The sequence below is a fragment of the Diachasma alloeum genome, unplaced genomic scaffold (genome assembly GCF_001412515.2).
Source record: "Diachasma alloeum isolate Michigan unplaced genomic scaffold, Dall2.0 Dall_scaffold_00299, whole genome shotgun sequence".
Taxonomy (NCBI): domain Eukaryota; kingdom Metazoa; phylum Arthropoda; class Insecta; order Hymenoptera; family Braconidae; genus Diachasma; species Diachasma alloeum.
Genome location: NW_021680438.1, coordinates 579,457 through 599,963, shown reverse-complemented (window position 1 = coordinate 599,963; position 20,507 = coordinate 579,457). Strand labels below are relative to the sequence as shown.

The 20,507-nt window shown below is 35.4% G+C and overlaps 3 protein-coding genes across 6 annotated transcripts; 2 read left to right on the top strand and 1 right to left on the bottom strand.

Annotated features, from left to right (window-relative positions):
• Positions 1–1,459: 1,459 nt before the first annotated feature.
• Positions 1,460–8,354, top strand: LOC107039411 (transmembrane protein 165). The gene is made up of 6 exons (XM_015259007.1): positions 1,460–1,805; positions 3,212–3,416; positions 3,508–3,683; positions 6,157–6,342; positions 6,975–7,080; positions 7,776–8,354. The coding sequence occupies exons 1-6, from the start codon at positions 1,659–1,661 to the stop codon at positions 7,850–7,852; spliced, it is 897 nt and encodes a 298-aa protein (XP_015114493.1). The 5' UTR covers positions 1,460–1,658; the 3' UTR covers positions 7,853–8,354.
• A 546-nt stretch (positions 8,355–8,900) lies between these two features.
• LOC107039410 lies at positions 8,901–13,343 on the bottom strand. Of its 4 annotated transcripts, XR_001460956.1 has the most exons (6): positions 13,023–13,343; positions 12,463–12,732; positions 12,124–12,362; positions 10,946–11,415; positions 9,200–9,296; positions 8,901–9,107 (listed from the first exon to the last, which is right to left on the bottom strand). XR_001460956.1 is itself a non-coding variant. In XM_015259004.1 (5 exons), the coding sequence occupies exons 1-5, from the start codon at positions 13,090–13,092 to the stop codon at positions 9,290–9,292; spliced, it is 1,056 nt and encodes a 351-aa protein (XP_015114490.1). In that variant the 5' UTR covers positions 13,093–13,343; the 3' UTR covers positions 8,901–9,289. The 4 variants fall into 4 exon arrangements, 2 of the variants coding, with proteins under 2 accessions (XP_015114490.1, XP_015114492.1); XR_001460957.1 differs by having other exon boundaries at positions 8,901–9,296; positions 9,393–11,415; XM_015259004.1 differs by having other exon boundaries at positions 8,901–9,296.
• Positions 13,344–15,303: 1,960 nt separating this feature from the next.
• LOC107039409 (E3 ubiquitin-protein ligase TM129) lies at positions 15,304–19,365 on the top strand. The gene is made up of 6 exons (XM_015259003.1): positions 15,304–15,775; positions 15,883–16,132; positions 17,783–17,972; positions 18,070–18,264; positions 18,880–19,028; positions 19,145–19,365. Exons 1-6 carry the CDS (start codon positions 15,574–15,576, stop codon positions 19,305–19,307), a joined length of 1,149 nt encoding a protein of 382 aa, XP_015114489.1. The 5' UTR covers positions 15,304–15,573; the 3' UTR covers positions 19,308–19,365.
• Positions 19,366–20,507: the final 1,142 nt, after the last annotated feature.

Here is a 20,507-nt window from a genome sequence, read left to right as displayed (position 1 = left end):
TTGAAGACCCGAGTTTGTAGCAAAGATGTCACACAAGATATGAATGTTTTTTTGGGCTCAAACGAAAGAGCGGGTCGAGAAATGGCGTGCTAGGACCTCTAAAGATGGTTTTGAACCAGGGGAGACTCATAGACCCCACTGGACAATGTTGTCACAATTGCGCTTTTCAATTAAAAACAGATATCATCTTTAGAGAGATTTGTCATCTTTAAAGACTTCTGCACGCCATTTTTCTATAGAATTTTTTGGAAATAATGAAATAGGGGGATAACGTCTTTCTTTTCAGGGGTGATTTTTCAAAAATTTATTTAAAAAAAAGTACTAACTAGCAAATGTTTTTTATTAGCTCGCAATATTCAAGGTCATCGCCAAATTCACTTGGCACCCTTAACATCCACTGAACTCAAATCATTTGCTAGCTCATTTCTCTTCAAGTTATAATTTGGAAAATCCCATAAGACATGATCTATATCCATCATTAGGTCACCACAGTTACAAGCTGAGCTTACAATAATATTTTTCCTAAATAAATGGCTATTGAGTAGAGTATAATTAGATTTAATTCTGTTACATCTTGTGATTGTATTTGTAGCTAGATTTTCTTTTCTGAATCATTGTTTGTTACATATAAATTCTTTCACATGTTTGAAATATTTGATTCCTTTAGTATCTGTTTTATTTTCATCTGTCTGAGTGAATCAATACCGGTTAAAATCTTAAGTCACGGTCGAAAAAATTTAATAGAAAAACCTATCGAATTCGTTAGAAAATTCTATTGAATTTCTATTGAACTGATTAGGTTTTGGCCGATTCTATTGAAATGTTCAATAGAAAATATTACTACATAAATATTATTAATATTCTGTAGAAAAAGTCAATAGAATTCAATTTTTCTATATAACTTATTCTATTGAGATATTTTCTATAGAATTTCCTTGGTTTAAATTTTCAAAGTTTTTTCGTTTGATTTTCTTGATGAGAAGAAAAGAAAAATAGAATGAAAAAAACTTGGAAAATTTGAGTCGAGCAAATTCTATAGAAAATATATGAAAAGAATAAGTTATATAGAAAAATCGAATTCTGTTGACTTTTTCTATTGAATGTTTTCCATTGAACATGTCAATAAAATTAGCCAAAAACTAATATAAAGTTTAATAGAAATTCAATAGAATTTTCAAACGAATTCGATAGGTTTTTCTATCAATTTTTTTCGTGCGTGATGAGCTTTTCTTTAATATTGTGTATGCTTCCTCCCAATAGACTTTTACTTCTCCCATTATATCGTTGTCTTATCAAGCCAATTTTGCCAACTGATTTGCTTGTTCAATTGACAAACCATTCTGGAAGTGGAATAGGTTTTACTTCCCCCTCCACCAGTTGCAGTTGCTTGCATTCTCATTGACCGCAGCATCTGTTCATCACGTGGTATCCACCAATAGTACTTCAGCTGCCACGTCTTGCAGTGATGAAAAGCTACCTTAACACCCATTCCATCGTCACAACAAATACAACTGCCAGCCAGCAGTAACAAAGTTGGTTAAACAAACTTTGCAAAAGTGTCTCGTGAGTTTCGTCTTCGCGCTTTGTTTTATTAAGTCTGTGTAATTTAATCTATCATACATGTTTTGAGGTTAGAGTCTCCAATTGACATTTCAACAATGACCTTTCGCAGTCTACCAAATTTAAAAACAACTCCACAATGTGTTTTAACAGTGTTAATAGTATTTTGTTATGCAGTATCATTAACAATAGGTGAAAATGCGCCTGTTGAGATTGAAAAACCAGAGGTTGCCATAACATCAACGGTAAGTTCCCTCTCACCGTGTCCTTGTTACTGATTTACAACCGGCTTGTGAGAAAAAAATCATGAGTTTTATGTTGATTTTCGTTTGAATTGTGTTAGAGTAATAATTGTTATGGAAAATAATAACGTGGTTAACAAGTATTGCTTCGGAGTAGAGCAGGAGCGCAGAATTACGTCTGTTCTGACTGTGATGTTTATTTTGGAAATTAATGAATGGCCCTTGAAGAGAACGCACGCATGAAAAAATTCAATAGGAAACCTAGCGAATTCGCAGGAAAATTCTGTTGGAATTCTATGGGGTTTCTATAAGATTTCTAGTGCAATTCTATCGAATAATTCTACTTGTTTTTGGCGCTGATTCTATTGCATATTTGATAGGAAAACAACAAATAGAGAGAATAAATTTTTTTTGAAGAGATGAAATCAATTTTTGCAATAAAAATTTTCAATCTCGCACTTTTTTTTTGATAATTTTTAACAAACGATTTTTTTGCACAGTAAGACTTGTTCGAGAATTCTTATTGAACTCGGTCTGAATTAAATTGTAAATGATACTTAGATATCCTTAAGGGGTAACAGAATGCCGCTAATTTTCCCAATTTTTGAACAAATATCCTGCCAAAAGTTATCGATATTTTTACAAATCAAAGCGCATTCATTTCCACGAGGCGACGATGAAAATCAATGTGCTTTGAATTGAAAAATATTAATAACTTTGAGCAGGAAATTTGTTTGAAAATTTCGAGAAAAAGGTGGCCTTGTGTTACCCCTTAAAATTGCTGCGAACTGTATAATGGCCCCGAGAACTATTAAGAGTAAATTTTTATTACAAAACTCGCGCTTTCTCAGCCGTATAGTGTCATCACATCGAAAGATTCTTTTTTTTTTTTTTTCAAATCAGCTAAGTGGTAAAACAGTTTAAGTCGATTTAGCCCTTTGGTGAGTTTTCGAAGAATATCTCTGAATCTAAGAGAGATAACGAAATTTTTGTAATAATTTTTTTTAGAGCGAATCAATGGCTTCAAAAAAGGTATTGGGAAAAATTTTGCTATGTTCCTTACGTTTCGAGATTTTCCATGAAAACTGGTCAATAGTCAAAATCGACTTTGATCCCTTTACTGCTTCGCTATCGAAATACTTTTTGAATGAAAATACTTCAGTATCGCAAAAGCATTTAGTAATACATTTGTAGATTTTTCGTCTTCTCTAAATTACATTCTCAGCCAAGGGCGATGATCAGAATACAAAAATTTTCCGCACAATTTGAAATTGGCATTCATTATGGCTAATTTGGCATGGATCGTCCGAAAAAATATTATTCTGCACGAAAAGATGGGGTAAATTTGGTATCAACGCAGATGTTTTTAATAATAATTTAGTTAGTAATGAGTTTAATCATTTTTCAAGAAACATGAGGAGTCAACGGGAACAACTCCGGCTCAAGGGAGTCTGGGATTTCTCCATGCCTTCATTGCAGCCCTCTCTGTTATCGTTGTCTCAGAACTTGGTGATAAAACATTTTTCATAGCTGCAATTATGGCCATGAGACATCCTCGATTGACTGTTTTCATTGGTGCTATTAGTGCATTAGCGCTCATGACAATACTTTCTGGTAAATGTCCTTGGGGTGACGATATTTTATGGGTCTGGGAATCCAGGCGGAACCGATTCTCTGTTTTATGATGAAAATTTCTTAATTGCAGTGTTCTTTGGATATGTCGCTACTATTATACCCAGAGCCTACACGTATTACATATCGACAGCTTTATTCGCTCTCTTTGGGTTGAAGATGTTGAAGGATGGGTATTATATGTCACCTACGGAGGGTCAGGAGGAGCTCGAGGAGGTGCAGTCTGATCTGAGGAGACGAGAAGATGAGGTGCAGATCTTTTGATTACTTCATTTACAAAGCAAGGAGGGTGGGGTAATTAACTTCCTACAAGCGTCGATATCTGACGATTGGCTGAAAGAAACTTGAAGAAATTGCGGTCTCCTTCAGCTTTGAAATGAGACCAAACTCATATAAATTGCATCATTGGGTCGTGATATATTTCAATTTTGGAAAGGCGTTTTTCATTCTTTCTTTAAATTATTTGTTTTTTTTTCGGGGGCGTTATCACTGAATATCTTGAAATTCAAGGAAGCTATTGAACTTTTTATGAGGATCTTTTTTGGATTGAGTGCAATGGGACTTACGAAAAAGGTCTTTATGAAAATTATTGTCATGTTTCCTCGTATTAGTTTTTTGAAGTGCAAGTAACAGCTAACTTTGATTTTTTGAATGTTGGAAATTTGAATTCAGTTTAAGATCGAGTGATTTTGGAATTTCTTATTGATCTTAAAAATTCAACAAAATTGTTTTTTTTCATGTTGGCGATCAATGGTATTCCAACGAAATCTTGAATGTTGAAACGGATTTCAAAAATTAGACAACTTAGTTAATTGAATTCTGAATGGGTTGAAATTTCAGAAAAATATTTGCCCGAATTTCGGCGCTGTTCAATGAATTTCATAGATCTGAGAATTGCAATTCCATTGAATACTCTAGAAATTAATTAATTTGTCAACAACGAAATATCTGGAAATTTCATGTAAATTAGTTCAGTTAGTTAATTCGGTTAGTTCGGTCGGTTCGGTTAGTTGGTTTAGTGTTGTTAGTCATTGCTGAAAATTTCAAAAATTTTCGCATGAAATTTCAGGAGTTATTTTGTAACAGTGTACGTCAGCATGTTTCCTATATTAGCAACACGCACCGTCAGAATTCCGCAACCTCCTCCTCGCCCCTTCAAATTATGCAGACCTTTTACGTGAAAGGTCCTTGAGGTGGGAAAATGGACGGTTTGTGGTGGTCAATAACTCGAAATTGACACAGTGAAATTCACTCAACTGGAGATGATATTCTAGGTCTTTTTTTCAATTTCAAAATGCGACCAGGCTTGTCCAAATCGTATGGTCAAGTTGACAGATATCGACAATTCAGGGAAGTTTATTTACTCCTTTACTCTCTTTCCCCAGCTAATTTCTATTTTCGGGAAGTTCTTCCATTTCCGTGAGAACATTCTTTGTTAAGGGGTAACAGAAAATGGCTTATTCTTCAAATGTTTGAACCAATTTCCTACAAAAAGTTTTCAATATTTTTCAAAACCAAAGCATATTGACCTTTAGAAGGTTGTGATGAAGATCAATGTGCTTTGGCTTTGAAAAATATTGATAACTTTTTGTAGAAAGTTGGTTTAAAAATTTTGAGGAATCAAAGACCTTTTGTTACCCCTTAAGGTATGCCCCTAGAAAACAGGTTTTTCTTACGATTGTTCTCATGTTTTTCATAGATAATATTTATAATATTTCCCATGTATTGAAAAAAATTCTAACTAGTTGTACTACACAGATTAGAATAGGAGATAATAAATAATGAAGTGCGGGCTTAGTGCACGCGAGGCATAGGCCAAAACCAATAGCGAAGTGGTAAAACGGTATAAGTCGATTTTGACTATTTGCCAGTTTTCAATAAATATCTCAGAATCTAGGAGAGATGACAAAATTTTTGACCTTTTACATAGCACTCAATTCGCTCTACAAAAAAAGCTCATTACAAAAATTTCGTCATCTCCCTTAGATTCGGAGATATTCCTCAGAAACTCAGATGAGAGCTAAGTCGACTTGAACCGTTTTACCACTTCGCTACTGAAACGGCGGTTATGGGTGCTTCCGAATTCGATTTTTTCATATTATGCGAAAACGGAATTCTTACGATGTTCTTAAACAACGAATTCGTGGTAGATTGATAAATTCCGACTACGATGATTTTTTTATAAAATTTTATAATACATATTTTCTGCGATATTTAACTCTAAAAAATGGAAATTTCATGAATGGAAACAATTTTTTATTTACTTCAAGCAATTAAGTAACAAATAATTTCTTATTCGATTCAAACAGTTATTATTCCCTTCATCAACATTTGAGAATAGAAAAACTCAATAACTTATGAGAACGCAATAAATTAAGGCCCTTAAATTTTTTTCCGGAAATCCGTAGGGACTAATTTTTGCGTGGTATTGTCCTGGGATATATTTTGAGCAAAATAGGACTTGCAAAAGAGGTCTGGAAATTTTTTTATCATTTTCCCTAGATCCTTAGAGATATCCTTGTCGAACTGATATCAATGAGGAGTCAGGAGCTGACGAAGATGTTCAGTTTTTAGCCATCGTATGCAATTTTCAGATCTTCAACCGACCATTCCTGACAAATCAGACCAAAAACCGATCAAATTTTTCGACTGGCAAATTCTTCCACTATATCTCTCTTATCGTCCGTTCGACCCAAGCTTATCTTATATTTTTTCTATGCAGCTGGAGAGGGAGGTGGGAGCTGCAGTAGTAACACAAGACCCTGAGACAGGTGTGATACGGAAAACTCCGAAGACAACTGCTCTCATGCTACTCTCACGAATATTCTTCCAAGCATTCACACTGACATTTCTCGCTGAATGGGGCGATCGATCACAGCTGACGACGATAATTCTTGCTGCACGAGAGGTGATTTATTTGGATTGATAACGCCAGGGAATATGAGCATATTCATGAATAATGTGGAGTTTTGCATCCCTGACCACATTGTTTCAAATAATAAATTGCGAATTATGGTGAATTGTAAAACGTTCTTAATAATTACTTTTGAATCTGAGCAAGATAGAGAATATTTCCAAAGATCTTTTTTGTAAAGTAAAATCGGAATTACGAAAAATGTCCTTAAGGACATATCCCTGTCTCTTTAGATTCAATAATATTCGTTAATAACTTAACTCTGGCGATAATTAACTTATCTTGATTTATTGTTTTCCTCAATTTTTGCTAATTTTTCATGCTTTTTTTGAAATTATATTTATGGCGTTATTTTATATGGTGTTCCGCATCGCTGACCACATTGTTTCAATAATTTCGCAGTGAATAGTGGCATCGTTCTTAATAATTATCGTTAAATCTGAGGGAAATGGAGGATTTTTCTAAAGACTTTTTTGGGGAGCGAAATTATCATCAAGATTCTGAGGAAAATCTTCCTCTCTTCAGATTCAAAGATATTCGTAAAAAAGTAAACTCTGGGGAATATTAACTAATCTCGATTTACTGTTTTTCTCAAGTTATGCTAATTATTCATGTTATTCTTTAAGGATATTTATGGAGTTATTGTCGGCGGCATTCTCGGCCATTCGTTCTGCACTGGCCTTGCAGTACTCGGTGGCCGTATGATAGCTCAAAGGATATCCGTTCGAACGGGTAAAGTATTTTGTCAATATGTTGATTCTGATGCAACGCTTTTACTTCATCATCCTTTAACATCCAACGGTATCTAGATTGCTTTTTTTCGATTTGATCATTTAATATATGTCGAAATTTAAATGTCGAAATGGATACCCCGTCACTCAGAGATCCCCGAAAATTATGAAGGTGAATTGAAAAAATTTGTAATACTTTGGAAGAGCGTTTTTAATTAATATTGAGAAATGAGTCCAATAGACGAGATATAAGTAACGTATAAATACTGTGGCAAATGGTGGCCCGTCAGTCGCTAGCATGAGGGACGGGAAGACGCACTAAATAATAAATTGGCACACCGAAACTAGACGATTGTCAGAAAAAAGGCTCTTTGAAAGATTTTGCAATATTTTTACGCATTTTTTATCACACTTTTACGATAAGCTACTAATCACTTACTCTAATCTCCTCAATTGAAAATTGTACTGCCGATCATCTCTCACTAATCTAAATGTAAAGGAGATGGTAGAATTTCGGTCATGACCTTTTTTGTAAATCATTATGAAAATTTATTTATCTTCCTTAGATCCAGAAATATTCCTTGAAAATTCAGCTAAATCGACTCGGCTAAATCAACTTAAACCATTTTACCGCTTCACTACTAATATGAAGCAATTATTTTCTCTCATTTTTCTCATCAACACCTTCTCTTCCAGTTACCATCATCGGTGGGATTGTTTTCCTAGCCTTCGCCATCACCGCCCTCTTCATGGACCCCACAGAAAGTGTATAAATAATAATATTCCAAACAGTGAGAGCAAACTATGGTGATGCCAGAAGTCAAACTGTACTCTGATATCTTTCATCATGTCAACCTGGATATGTATTCCTACAGCTTATTACCGTACATCAATAACTACTCCATAGTATTAGCGAGTTATTGAACAGTACGTTCAAGTATTTCGCTGGGATCCAGTGTAAAGTGTATATTTTTATATTTCTATTTTCATTGAGAATGATTGTTTTTAGTTCCTTAACGATGTTGCCTCTTGAACAGTCACTGGTAACGGCAGTACTGTGACAACTCAATGTTGCGTGGAATAGGATATGACATTTGTAGATATGTGAAAAGATTAATTGCGGCGCAATCTTAGACGCGTTATCACTTACAGATACGAGTGTTTGAATTTCACATTGATGTACCTGTACTTCATAAATTTTTTTCCATGAACAAGGATTATTGAAAATATGCATGTAAAGTCATTGTAAATAATTAAATTCAAATCCAAATGTCATTTGCTCCTCTGTTTACATTTTTAAGGCACTCGTAGGTGAATGTCATTCTTAACATGACGATTATTTTTCTTCATTTATCATCCTTTTATTATTTAATTGTTTGTCTTTTAGGGGTACTCATCTAGAATCGCAAGTACTCAACAAAATTTTGATTTTTTTTCTGCAATTGATAGACAGATCTCTTTTTTGTTGATAAAAATTTCAATCCATCAACCTGAATTTACAAACAAATTTTGGGCGTCAGCATGCGTTTAAGTGGGACTTAAAATTAGGAATATCTGGATTATTTGGCTGGATACCCCGATTTTTTTCTTAACTTTTGGATTCAGCATATGTTCTTCACATTGCGCTCTATTTATTTATTAGTCCAGATATTCTTTAAAAAATTTATGAACAAGAAATTTTTATTTATGTGTCAGTTGAATAAAATTGAATTTTTTTTCTTAAATCTAAATACGTTAAGAGTGAATATTTACTCCTTTTTCAAAAAATACATGAATACATAACGATCATGAATGATGGATGATAGAAATAATAACACTGGGTTTGAATGTATTCTTAGATCTTTATTTAATACAGTAACGAAAAACGCTCATCTTCCGATCTATATTCTCAAGGAGTCACCTTATAAGTAAGACGTGAGTCAGTGCAGGCACATACCGGAGGAAAAGCCCGTATAGAAGTATCGACGTATTGCGACCAGGAGATGGCGCCATCCCACGAATAATCCAACGCTACCACCCCACATCATCCTTGTTTCCAAATAAATCTTATTTAAATTCAAGAAACAAGCAATACAGGATTTAGGTATTAAATTATTTATAAATGTAGAAAAAAATAGTACTGGCTGATTATCATCCTAATCACTGAAATGACATCCTCTCTCAGTATCCCAGTATCTTTTCCGATTTCTTCGGGAAAATGCTTCATCTATTTATCTCCTGTAAAAACACAAATTAATAATTAAATATTGAAATTCACTATTTCATCTGTGAGTTTCTTATGCAGTTCAAGTGGAAGAGTCTTTGTGAATATACCTGCATACTGATCTTTTCATTTGACCCATTGTATCACTACTAGATCCCTCTTTACACACTCTTTAATATGATGAGCTTTTGCGTTTTAGCTTCAATTGCGTGTCTCAATTTACTCCCTTCATTAGTTTAAACACTCATCGTAGCCATTTCATTATCGCACCATAATTTCATCGGCAAAGTAGGATTTATCACTATCAATCTAATCGAATTATAGATTGAAAGCATCTTTTCACTGGCAATGCTCATTGTCATATACTCAGCCTTACACGTGGATAATGCTAGTTAATTTTGTTTTTGTCTTCCGCATAATAGTATCACCGTATAGCTTTACAAATCTTTAAAGATCCACACGTGGTGAGCGAGTCCTTGCAATCAGCAAAACTCGCAACTGTAAAATTCTCAATTCCTCCAGATTCACCAGTGTATATAAGCTTCAGATTTATGGTACCTCTCAGATATCTAAATACTCTCTTTATTTATCATTCCCGAGTCTTCAATTGTAGGGTTGACCTGATGCCTACACAGGAGAGTTATAGCATATGTCTGGTCTGGTTGCACCAGCCAGATATAACGGGCGTCCTATTGGGTTACGATACGCAAAGCTAATCTTCGTATCATCTGGGACAACTGTCTCATCATTTGAATCTATTTCCTTTAAAATATTAGTGATAGGCAGATCCTTAAAACTTGAGTCTTATATGTGTTGTTGAGTTATCTTTCGTCACTGTCTTTTTATTTTGTGTTTTATTTGACTCGAAATGCCTTCAAGTCTAACATTGCCCTGTTATTTCTTTTAAAACGCTTATTTCAGCAGAGAACGGTGACACATTTTGACTTGTCTCTATGTAGGGTAGCTGGTCTAGACTGGGTTTTGCGACCCCAAATAATAACGTCAAAATGCGACTATTCATATGCTATTTTTCTGATCGTAGTACCATTCTCATCTTGAGGATTTTCTTCAGATATTTCCACTTCAACACTCTTGTTTGATAGTTCATTCTTTCCCTCATTATCTGTCTTCAGTGTTTCATCTTGGGTTTCATCGTTTTTGTTATCAGGAACTATTAAATTCCTAGTTGTCATTCTCGTACAATAACTTTTTGATTGAGTCTCGCCTTCAGCAAGATTAGCAATCACTCTCTTAGCTACTATATAATCTGATCTCCCATTACTTCTATTATTAATTTGCAAATTGATCATCCAATACGACCTTTTGTACACTCTCTTTAAAAAGGATTTATTCGCCTCTTTATTTACAATATCTATTTTCTCACTAAGTAGATTCCTAACCCCATTTCCGCTAATTTACTCAATGACAATAGATGTTCTTTAAGGAACTCCGTGAATACTACATTCTTGATTTGTACAGTATTCCCATAATTTAGTACTATTTCCATGTCACCCTCACCTCTCCATTAAATTTGCTCTGAACTTGATAATTATTCCGTTTCCACAATCAGTTGTGTTTGTGTGCATTGTCCCTCCTTGAACCTCTTCTTTTTCCTGAGCTAACTAACCTTGCTTCCTATTAATTTTATTATGATCCATCTTACCTTTGTTTGAGTACTTCTTGGCCGAATTTCGCCGGATTCTGATATCTCGCCTTATTTCTGTCGCTTCTCTTATCGTCACCGAGCCTTTTTCCTTCATATCTCCCTCTTTTCGCGTCTTCAGCATGCTTATGTTTGGCATTGTTCTTACGTTTTGGGAATTTTCTTAGCCCATCTTTCCCACAAGACTCCCATGCTGATTTAGATGAATGAGAGTACCCTGTCTTATGAGTATTGTTAGGCGTTCTGGATCTCTCTTCAAAGTCTGGACAGTCAAAGGCTTCGTGTCCAAACCTGTTACAATGGTAACACTTTGGACCCATTCCTCTATTTGGACAAATGTTTCCAAGATGCCCCGTGTCTCCACACTCGAAGCATCGAATCTGGCCTCTTTCCGTCAAGTTGGCATTTCTGTGTCCGACATCGCCACTCTGTGATTGCCTTGTCGATTCCTCTTCCTGTACCAAGAGACCCTTCAATTCAGAAAATGGAATATCAGTCCCTCTTGACTTACTTAACGCACATTCATAAGTATTAACTCCAGGAACTGAACCTTCAATGGCTCCATAGTACATCTCTCTTTTATGTTCATCAGAAAGAGGTCTGACACCGGGACAATTTTCATAGAGGAGAATTGCTCCTTCAAAGTTATCATTGCATTTTACTGCAGATATTTTATCAGGATCATATAACATATTACTAATAGCCCGTTTGGTTGCGAATGTAGTAATGTTAATTTCACTGTTTTTAATTGTAGTCAATGCTTCGAATATGTTTGAATCTTTAATTTGAAATACTTTCAAATGATATGACTTGTCCAAATGATTCATGATTATATCTCTCGCACTGAACTTTTGCTCTTCTTTGATTGTCTTACCTGTATCCGCTGAATATTTATTCTCGATTACATGTAGAACATTGTTTGATCGTAACTCACTGGTTAATAGATCATTAAAATGTTCAAATTTAGTGTCTTTATCTAAATTATTCTCTCTTTTGACAGTTGATTTTGTCATAATACCTAGTTTGAATATCTTTTCCAGTTGTTTCATTGGTGTAAGTCCCTCAATTTCTGCATTCTTCGATTTTAATTTTTGATTTACGATTCTACTGATTTCCTTTCTTGACTCTCTTATGTCCCCGGCTGCCTCTCTCGTTTCATTGTCGTTTAAATATCTTACCTGTCTCGTATGACTATCATCACTCTCATTGTACTCATCTTCAGACAGGGCCCCATCAACAATTCTTGAAACTCTATCCAGTTCCTGTTTCCAGCTCTCCATATTGATGAGTTTTTCGTTCATGTCAGTGAGGAATTTAGTGGTAGTATCCATCGACTGGGCAGAGTTTAAACACCAAGCCTTGATACTGTTTGCCAGTTCAAGAATGACTCGGTCTTGTTTTGCAAATCTCTCTTGAACTGATAAATCAGATTTATTTTTATTTGCAAGGGAATTTTGATTTCTACGGTTGGCATAGTATTTGTAAGGATTGTAGGTTGACAGTAGGTTTGGTTTTACCTTTATTTAGCCCCCGCATCAGTGCCGTATATTCGCTCTTCTTCATCGTGATTATCTCATCTTCACTCTCTTCCTTCTTGATCTGTTGCCTCTTGCTCTCTTTATCGCCTTCTTCGTCCCTCTGATTCTTATCCTTTTCACTTAACTGTAGACTTTCTGATGGAGCGCCCTCTGATGGCTCTGTTGGCAGAAATGCTGACGCTCCCAAGATTTCACTCTCGTCAAGCCACTCTTGAAGAGCAGTGCAGAGGTCGTTCAAAACTTTATCAGCTATAATGAATGCTTCAATTAGTTTTTGTCTCTTCCATTCTCTTATTAGATCTCTTTATGCATATTTCCTGACTTTAATTTATGTACACTAGATCACGCGCTTTTATTCACTAAACTTAATCCTAAAAATACAGTTTTTATTTCATCATCCGCGCTGGTCGGGGAATACAAGTTTGCGGATGATGGAAATGCTTGTCCCCACAATGGATGCGTGATTGCTTTTTCTATGATTTTGTGCTCTCAATTTGGACTTGTTACTTTATTCACTTTATGAATAATGATGCACTTACCAACGTCCTTGTCTTTATTATCATCTCCCTTGTTTTCCTCTCTTTTCCTCTCTTCGTCCTGACCGGCCATCGTCCTCTCGTGGCTTCACACTCTTTTGTCCTATTCTTTCACTTTTAACACTATTTTCTATTGCGCAGGTTAAGGGTGGGATGAGCCCATAACCTGATGGATGTTAAAAATAATAACGCTAGCTTTGAACACTCTTAGATCTTTATTTGATTCCGTAACGAAAAACGCTCTTTATCTTCCGATCTATCTCCTCAACGAGACTACAAGTTAAACGCGAGTCAATGCAGCCCTAAGGCACAATATGCACTTGATTTGGGGCTAAAGGCCCGTATAGAAGGATCGACGTGTATTGACCGGGAGGTGGCGCCATCCCACGGTAAATTTAACAATAAATAATATATATAAACTATTGGCCAATCAATGCGCGCGAAGCGCGCTCCCATTCCTAGTATTAAAATAAATTTGTTTATTTAATTATGTCCAAGCTACGGCAACTAATTTTTTTTAATTATCAAAAATGTTAGTTTCACTTCTTGAAACTCTTCTCGTTCCCCCATCATTATAAACAATTACAGAGTTTTTCTTGAACATGGGAAAATGAGATTTCCGGAAAATTGATAAAAATCCTCAAAAAATTATTAATTGGTATATCGCGCACTATTGCGACACCCCGCGCTTGTGTATCTACTGGTGCACGCCCAGATCTCGGGTCTGGTACTTTTGGCCCAAAGTTTTTTCGTTTAATTACTATTCGTCTAACATCAGTTCGTCCAATGATGATTTTAGTCCAATTTTTACTTCCGAATGGAAGCATATTGTAATCGCTCAAATTTAAGTTTTAAATTTTTTGTGTTATGTAGACCCATTATGATCCCAAAAGTTCGGAAATGCAATTTTTAGACCGTGCCCGAGCCGAAGGCGAGGGCTGCAATCATATGAGCTAGAAAAGTTTTTTTTGTCATTCCGGCCGTGAGGCAGCGCTTCACAAAATACTGTTCGCTTCACAAAATACTATTCGTCATACGGCCAAAAAAAACTCATATTCGCCAGAAAAGTTTTTTTCGGCCTAGTGACGAAATATACTATTTTGTTATGACGGCCGTAGGCAGAGCGGAGCGGAGCGTCCGTGAAGCGCTGCCTCACGGCCGGAATGACAAAAAAAAATTTCTTCAATTGTTCGGTAAAGAACAGATGGAACTTAATCTTTTTTTTTCAAATATAAGTATTTGTGAGCCCTATCGATCGCCATTCATTAAAATTGAATTCATCGATTAGTTTTTTAATTTCTCAATTTTTTTCGAAAATCGGTTGCCCCACGTTAACTAAAAAAAATGTTCTGAATAGATTGAATGATTAAATAAATTTGTCTGTGCGTCCCTTTGACCGAGTTCAAAGATGAAAGCGATAGCAATAATCGTTACTTTGATTTATTCGAAAATTTTCAAAAATCTTGTATTATTTGAAAATCAGAATTCTGGGGATATCTTTGAATATCATGCTTCAAATGAATTCAATCGTAGCTTAAAATGTTTGTTTTAATGCCATTAAGTCGAAGTTAAAAGATGATTGCGACGGGTATATATTGTTTGATTTGATTTTTATGAGGATTGTTGAAAATTTTGACGTTTTCATGAATTTCCCTGAACATCAACTTCCTGATGGTTTCTTTAAATGTGATGTTTCAAATACATTCAAGTATGTGCAAATAAAACTTCTCTATTAACATTTTATCGAATGGCTGAGGGGAGAGATAGAACTGTAAAAAAGACAATCGGTTGTATAGAAGAAAAGGGATACTAAGAATAATGATGCTGATAACATTCAACTAAGTTGAAAATCTGACAAAATTAGGTAAAAGAAAATCTTATTGAATTTAATAAAGTGAAATAAATAATGAATTATAGGGGAGGATGGGGTAAAATGGACACTTTGGACTTTTTTAAAATTATTCATAACTCAGAAACAAATTTATCAATTGAGCTCAGTTTAGGCTCATTACAAAGGGAAAGAAATGTTCTTTTCATCGAAACAAAAATTATTGAATTTCATCAACATTTCAAGCTGTCATTTATATTTAAAAAAAAGTCAAAAGTGTACATTTTACCCCCACCTCCCCTACATGATAGAAGGAAATGATGTGCAAAATAACCATTCGGAAGCATATTGCTAATTTATTAGTAAAAATAACTATACTATATACATTACAAGAGTAATTTCCCACTTGTTTTCATCCAATTATTTTTTTGTCCACTTTTTGTCTACTCAATTTTTCGTGAAATCGTTTGAAACAATGCATTCGGGTACATCAAATCACCCCTACCTTTCATCTGGGTCTACTCGTGTCTACCTTACCAACGTGACATCCCCTCTCTACGTCGTGCACGGCACTTGCTCCATATTATCTTCACAGTGCATGTATGGGTGTCTCCAGATGGACATGAAGCAACAGAGGCCAATCCCCAAGTGACAGATAATTGTTGACTATTTTTATCCTTTGTTTTTATTATCAATGCTGTGTTCAGTTCTGTCCAATCTCCCAACATGACGAGTTTATTTATTTACACAATAGGATATATTTTATTCGTTAGTGGTTTAATTTATCCACCCACAGAATTTGTATCTGCGGGTTTGACAATTCCTGAATTGTTTTCGAGTTGGTTAGGTAGTGAATACGATGAATTTGTCCAGTATCACATAAAACGTAGCATTGTCACTTTGTTCGTCCATTCATTGTTGCCTTTTGGTGAGTAAAAAACATTCTCAATGCTCCGAAAGAGCTCTCCAACGGTTGATTTATTTTTGAGAGTGGAAAATAACCTTTTATATTTTTTTTTTCGATGTGTTCTCAAGGCTACATCATTGGACTCAGTCTCCTGGGTCATTTAGATGCTGCACAAGTGTTTCTTGGCACTGAACACCCACTCTGGTTAACCTTATCCATCTGTGCACTCGTTGGACCAATTTATGCACTCAATTTAATCGTCAATTGGTCCAGGAATCATTTTTCCAAACATCCCATTGCTAAGGCCCTGGGGATTTATTGTAATGAAAGAGGAACGTGGTTGGACATCGCTGCTGATGTCAATAGGGAGTACAAAAGGTGAGGAACAGTCTTTGTCGTCTTTTCATAGAAAAACCTAGCGCATTCGTTAGAAGATTCAATTCAGGAGTGAAGCGTAAATGGTTGAAGGTCGATTTTGACTGTTTGCCAATTTTCAATAAATATCTCCGAATCTAAGGGAGATAGCCAAATTTCTGACATAACCTTTTTGCAGCTCTCAATTCGCTCTACAAAAAAGGTAATTACGAAAATTTCGTTATCTCCCTTAGATTCGGAGATATTCCGCGAAAGCTCAGATGAGTTTCGCATTGGATTTCTTTTTTTCTTTATATTAGTTTTTGGTACATTCTCTTGAAACATTCCGCTTATCTTCGCGTTTTTTTCAATAGAAATGTTTACTGGAGATTATTTTAAAGAAAAAATCAATAGAATTCGATTCTTTTGTCCAACTTATTGGGATATTTTTTATGGAAATCTCGCGGCTTTAATTTACTCAGTTTTTTATTTTATTTTCTAATGAAAAGAAAAAGAAAATAGAGTAGAGAAATGCGCAGTAGGTACAAATATTGAAGCGGAATTCTTCCATAGAATCAGCCAAAAACTAGTAAAATTTGCCATCGACTTCGTTAGGTTTCTCAGTGAATTTTTTCCTGCGGCTCTTCAAAAGAGCCATTCAATGTGAATGTCTCAGTCTCTGAATGCCCCGCTGGAAACGAAAATAGAACATCATGATGTCGTATGGGCTCACACGAAATGTTCTTTTTGCATGTTAATTTGTCATAGAAAAAAATAAATTGCAGAGTTAAGGAAATTTTTCAAATTTCGGCAAAAAGATAAGAATGATAAGGATTCAGAAGAATGCATTTTGAATATTGAATAAATCGAAATGTTAATTTTGTAATTGAACATTGAAAAATTAAAACATGTAGAAATTAAAAATGATCCCATTTTCCCAAAAATTCGATTAATCATTTGAGTCAGAAAGAAAATTAAAGTATAACAAAAAACGTCAATTTTTCATCATTTCCTCATATCACGTTTCACCAGGGTTGGGCATCTGTCGATAACGGTAGTTTTCAGGGACAATTGAATTTTTTCAGGGCTCCAAAATTTATTATTTAATAATAAAGAGGAAAATCCAATAAAGCTCAATAGGTAATGAGATTTACTTTTTCACAATGAAGATGATTTGTGACTTTGGTCTTTTGCAATGTTTGACCCCCGTGAAATTTACTCTTTATGAGGTATGGGGCTCATGTTTTTGAGTTTCTTAAAATGCCGTGAATCATACCACGTGAGGTAAAATTGTTTTATCGCCGTGTGGCATACAATATTTTATGTCTCTGTGCCCGGAAACCTTGGTTTAACCGAGGGAATCGATGTTAGAATCGCGGTTTTATGGACCTGGGGACATAAAATAATTTTTTATGCCTCAAGTACCGAGAACCGCGTTCTAACCGAACAAAGTGAAGTTAAAATACGCGGTTGATCTGTTCTCGGGACATAATATACTGTTTTTTTATAATATTTATGCGTCCAATACTGCGTCATCGACAGTCGGAATAACATAAACCATTCTAGTAACCGAAAAATGCAAACTTTTCGAAGTAATGTAAAAAATGTAAAAACCCCGTTGAGGTAATTTACGTAAATTACGTCGGTAAAATGTAATTAGTGATATTTTTGCAGTTTGGATAAGCTCCAGATACGAACGAATAGCACAACAAAAATTGTCGTGACCAATACATGGATTATGAAGGTGTCTGCGTACAAACTAGAGATTGCTAGTCAGATAAATTCCGTATTGGTGGCTTACAACGTCAATTCTTACTCGTCGACTCCCTCTCCAACTGAGTCTGTTCATTATGTTAAGTACAGGGTGAGTAGAGCAATAAAAAAAGAAATTCACCCATTTCTGAATGTAAATATGAACGTGAACTATTTTCTTTTTACTGTTATTTTGTTTTACCGAACAGATAGTAACAAGGCAACCTGGAGGAAAGAATTTTACGATTAGAATTAACGCAAGTGACGTTCAAAATCTACTAGGCAAGATCACTATGCCAACGAGGACATTATCCTCGGTTCAGGTGCCCCAGACTGTTACTGAAATCGCGGTTTTCGCGATTAAACAAGAAGTTGCGAAAAATCCAACTTATAAAACTACTCAGGTACGAAAAATTCTTTTATGTTTAACATAAACGTTTATTTCCATTTTCGAAGAATCAAAATGAATTGTCAATATTAAATTCACGAATTCAATATTGAATTTACTATTGAGTCTCTGGTTTATATGATGTCAACAAATCCTGATGATAACAAATCCTAAAATTCGTTGTTTTTTGTCATTCTATGATGTATTCGTACATAATCGGAATCTTATGACAAAAAAAAATATGGGTAGTTGCAAAATTTTAGGATCTGCTAAGAGAAATAAACAGCAAAAACTAAAAAATCCTTTTCTCATGATTTAATAGATATAAAGTAAAACAGATACTTAGGTATGTTCGTTGAAATATAACGAACATTTTTAAAAAATGTTGAAATCGGATGAAAACTGCGGTGCAAGGAGCATTTTTAAGCTAAAAACGTGAAAAATGCTGTTTTTGGTGGATATATGGGGCAAAACGGGCCGTGTGCGAAATTTTTATTATTTTTTAATATATACCAAAAGTCCTCCAATGGCTCTTAAAGCCAAGCGAAGCCTCAAATTTCACCGCGGTCTCCCTTTAAGGGGAGAGTTACTTTAAATCATTACACATGTGCATTTTTTGTGTCTAATTTAGCAACTGGAACAGTGTGCTGTATGTATGCAAGCAACATCGAATGTCAAATTGACCCGAAATTGTCCAGATATTCCGGAGATGGATGGTATTCCTGCGTGTAGAAGTTGCAATTGTCCTCCCATATTTTGTATCGACTGCCTCGCAAAATGGTAAGAATATTCTCCCAATAATTCCTGCTTCCAGTCCAGGTTGTTAGTAATTAACTCGTGAAACATAAAACATTTGGATGAATGAACCGAAAATTAATCCTTTGTGATCCCCACAGGTTCATCTCAAGCTCTCAGCACAAGCCCAAAAACGTCACGGAGATGAAGAGCAGCTGTCCCCAGTGTCGGTCGCCCTTCTGCCTCCAGGACGTGAGCCTCGTCACCTCAGGATCTCCAAGCACACCCCCCGCCCCTCAAGCACCCTCAACAGAAACTCAATAACTGTCCCAAGTCATATCCCCTTCAATCCTGTAAATAATAAACATCATTCCAAATTTGATTGTCTGAATTATTATTTATCATTTCTTGGGCAATTCTTAGTGAGGCTCCTTAGCAGTCGTGTTCTTTTCCGTTTCCTCTTCCCTTTCTCCGACTTTTCGTCCCCCTTTTTCGTATCCTTTCCATCTCTCTCATTGTGATAGTTCGCCATGTTTTTACTGAGTCCGCGCCTGGTTAGCTGGGGTACTTGGTTGCCCTCTACCTTTGTAGCTCTAGTTTATCTTCTCTTATTTTCAAATTATTGTGCTTATGCTACTTCACATGAATGTCTACCTTAAGTATACTCTTGTTATTTCTGCTATATGGCTTCAGCCATAGTTTTTGCACAACATAATGTGCAGTTAATAAATAAATAAATCAATCAATCAATCTTTTGAGTGGAACATGTAACACGTGTTTAGTCTTCTCAGTAGCTGTACCTCCCGTTCTCAACCAAATCACTAATTAACCATGAGCCGAAGCTCAATGTTTATGATCATTAGCTCCTGGAAACTCTTCAGGCTCTCCAACAACACCCTCTGCCCCTATATAAAATCCAATAGTTGGGCAAAATAGACACTTTTGACTTATTTTGAAATGTTAATGACGTATAATACAACTCGTCTCTTATTTTCGATTTATAAATAAAGAACCAAGTCAAGTGTCTAAATATTTTAACCAATGTAAAATATTCCAGCATTCATTTTCACAATTTCGATTTATTACTCGTATTAAATGGGATTAATTGAACTAGTCGTCTCAGATTACAAAGTGATCCATTCTGACTCAATAGAATAATTCATACATCCCCTAGTTATCTATCAACTACTAAACGAGGTGGAAATTTCAAGTCCTCTGAGCACAGCCAATGCTCCTCGAGGAACCCTTGGCAACAGCTCGATAACTCCTTCAATTCATTCTTTTTTCACCGACGCAAAGAATCAAAATCCTTTAAATTTTATTCTCAAAATTATCATTTATTACTCAGACAAAATAAGATTAATTAACCTAGTCTTCTTACACAACAAATCTCCTCACTCAACTAAATAAAAAAATTAATTAGAGTCCATAATCATCACTGTATACATCCTTCTCTCCCCCCCCCCCCCCCCCCCCCCCCCCCCCCCCCCCCCCCCCCCCCCCCCCCCCCCCCCCCCCCCCCCC

What these genes read in the sequence shown, in the direction of transcription:
- LOC107039411 (XM_015259007.1), top strand. Translation starts at nt 1,659, where the DNA reads ATGACCTTTCGCAGTCTACCAAATTTAAAAACAACTCCACAATGTGTT. An exon ending in AGGTTGCCATAACATCAACG is followed by an intron (nt 1,806 to 3,211) that starts GTAAGTTCCCTC and finishes TCATTTTTCAAG; the next exon opens with AAACATGAGGAGTCAACGGG. An exon ending in TAATTCTTGCTGCACGAGAG is followed by an intron (nt 6,343 to 6,974) that starts GTGATTTATTTG and finishes TTATTCTTTAAG; the next exon opens with GATATTTATGGAGTTATTGT.
- LOC107039410 (XM_015259004.1), bottom strand. Translation starts at nt 13,092, where the DNA reads ATGGCCGGTCAGGACGAAGAGAGGAAAAGAGAGGAAAACAAGGGAGAT. An exon ending in TAATAAAGACAAGGACGTTG is followed by an intron (nt 12,733 to 13,022) that starts GTAAGTGCATCA and finishes CATTCATTATAG; the next exon opens with CTGATAAAGTTTTGAACGAC. An exon ending in ATGATAGTCATACGAGACAG is followed by an intron (nt 11,416 to 12,123) that starts GTAAGATATTTA and finishes TCTGAATTGAAG; the next exon opens with GGTCTCTTGGTACAGGAAGA.
- LOC107039409 (XM_015259003.1), top strand. Translation starts at nt 15,574, where the DNA reads ATGACGAGTTTATTTATTTACACAATAGGATATATTTTATTCGTTAGT. An exon ending in TTCATTATGTTAAGTACAGG is followed by an intron (nt 17,973 to 18,069) that starts GTGAGTAGAGCA and finishes TTTACCGAACAG; the next exon opens with ATAGTAACAAGGCAACCTGG. An exon ending in CAACTTATAAAACTACTCAG is followed by an intron (nt 18,265 to 18,879) that starts GTACGAAAAATT and finishes TGTCTAATTTAG; the next exon opens with CAACTGGAACAGTGTGCTGT.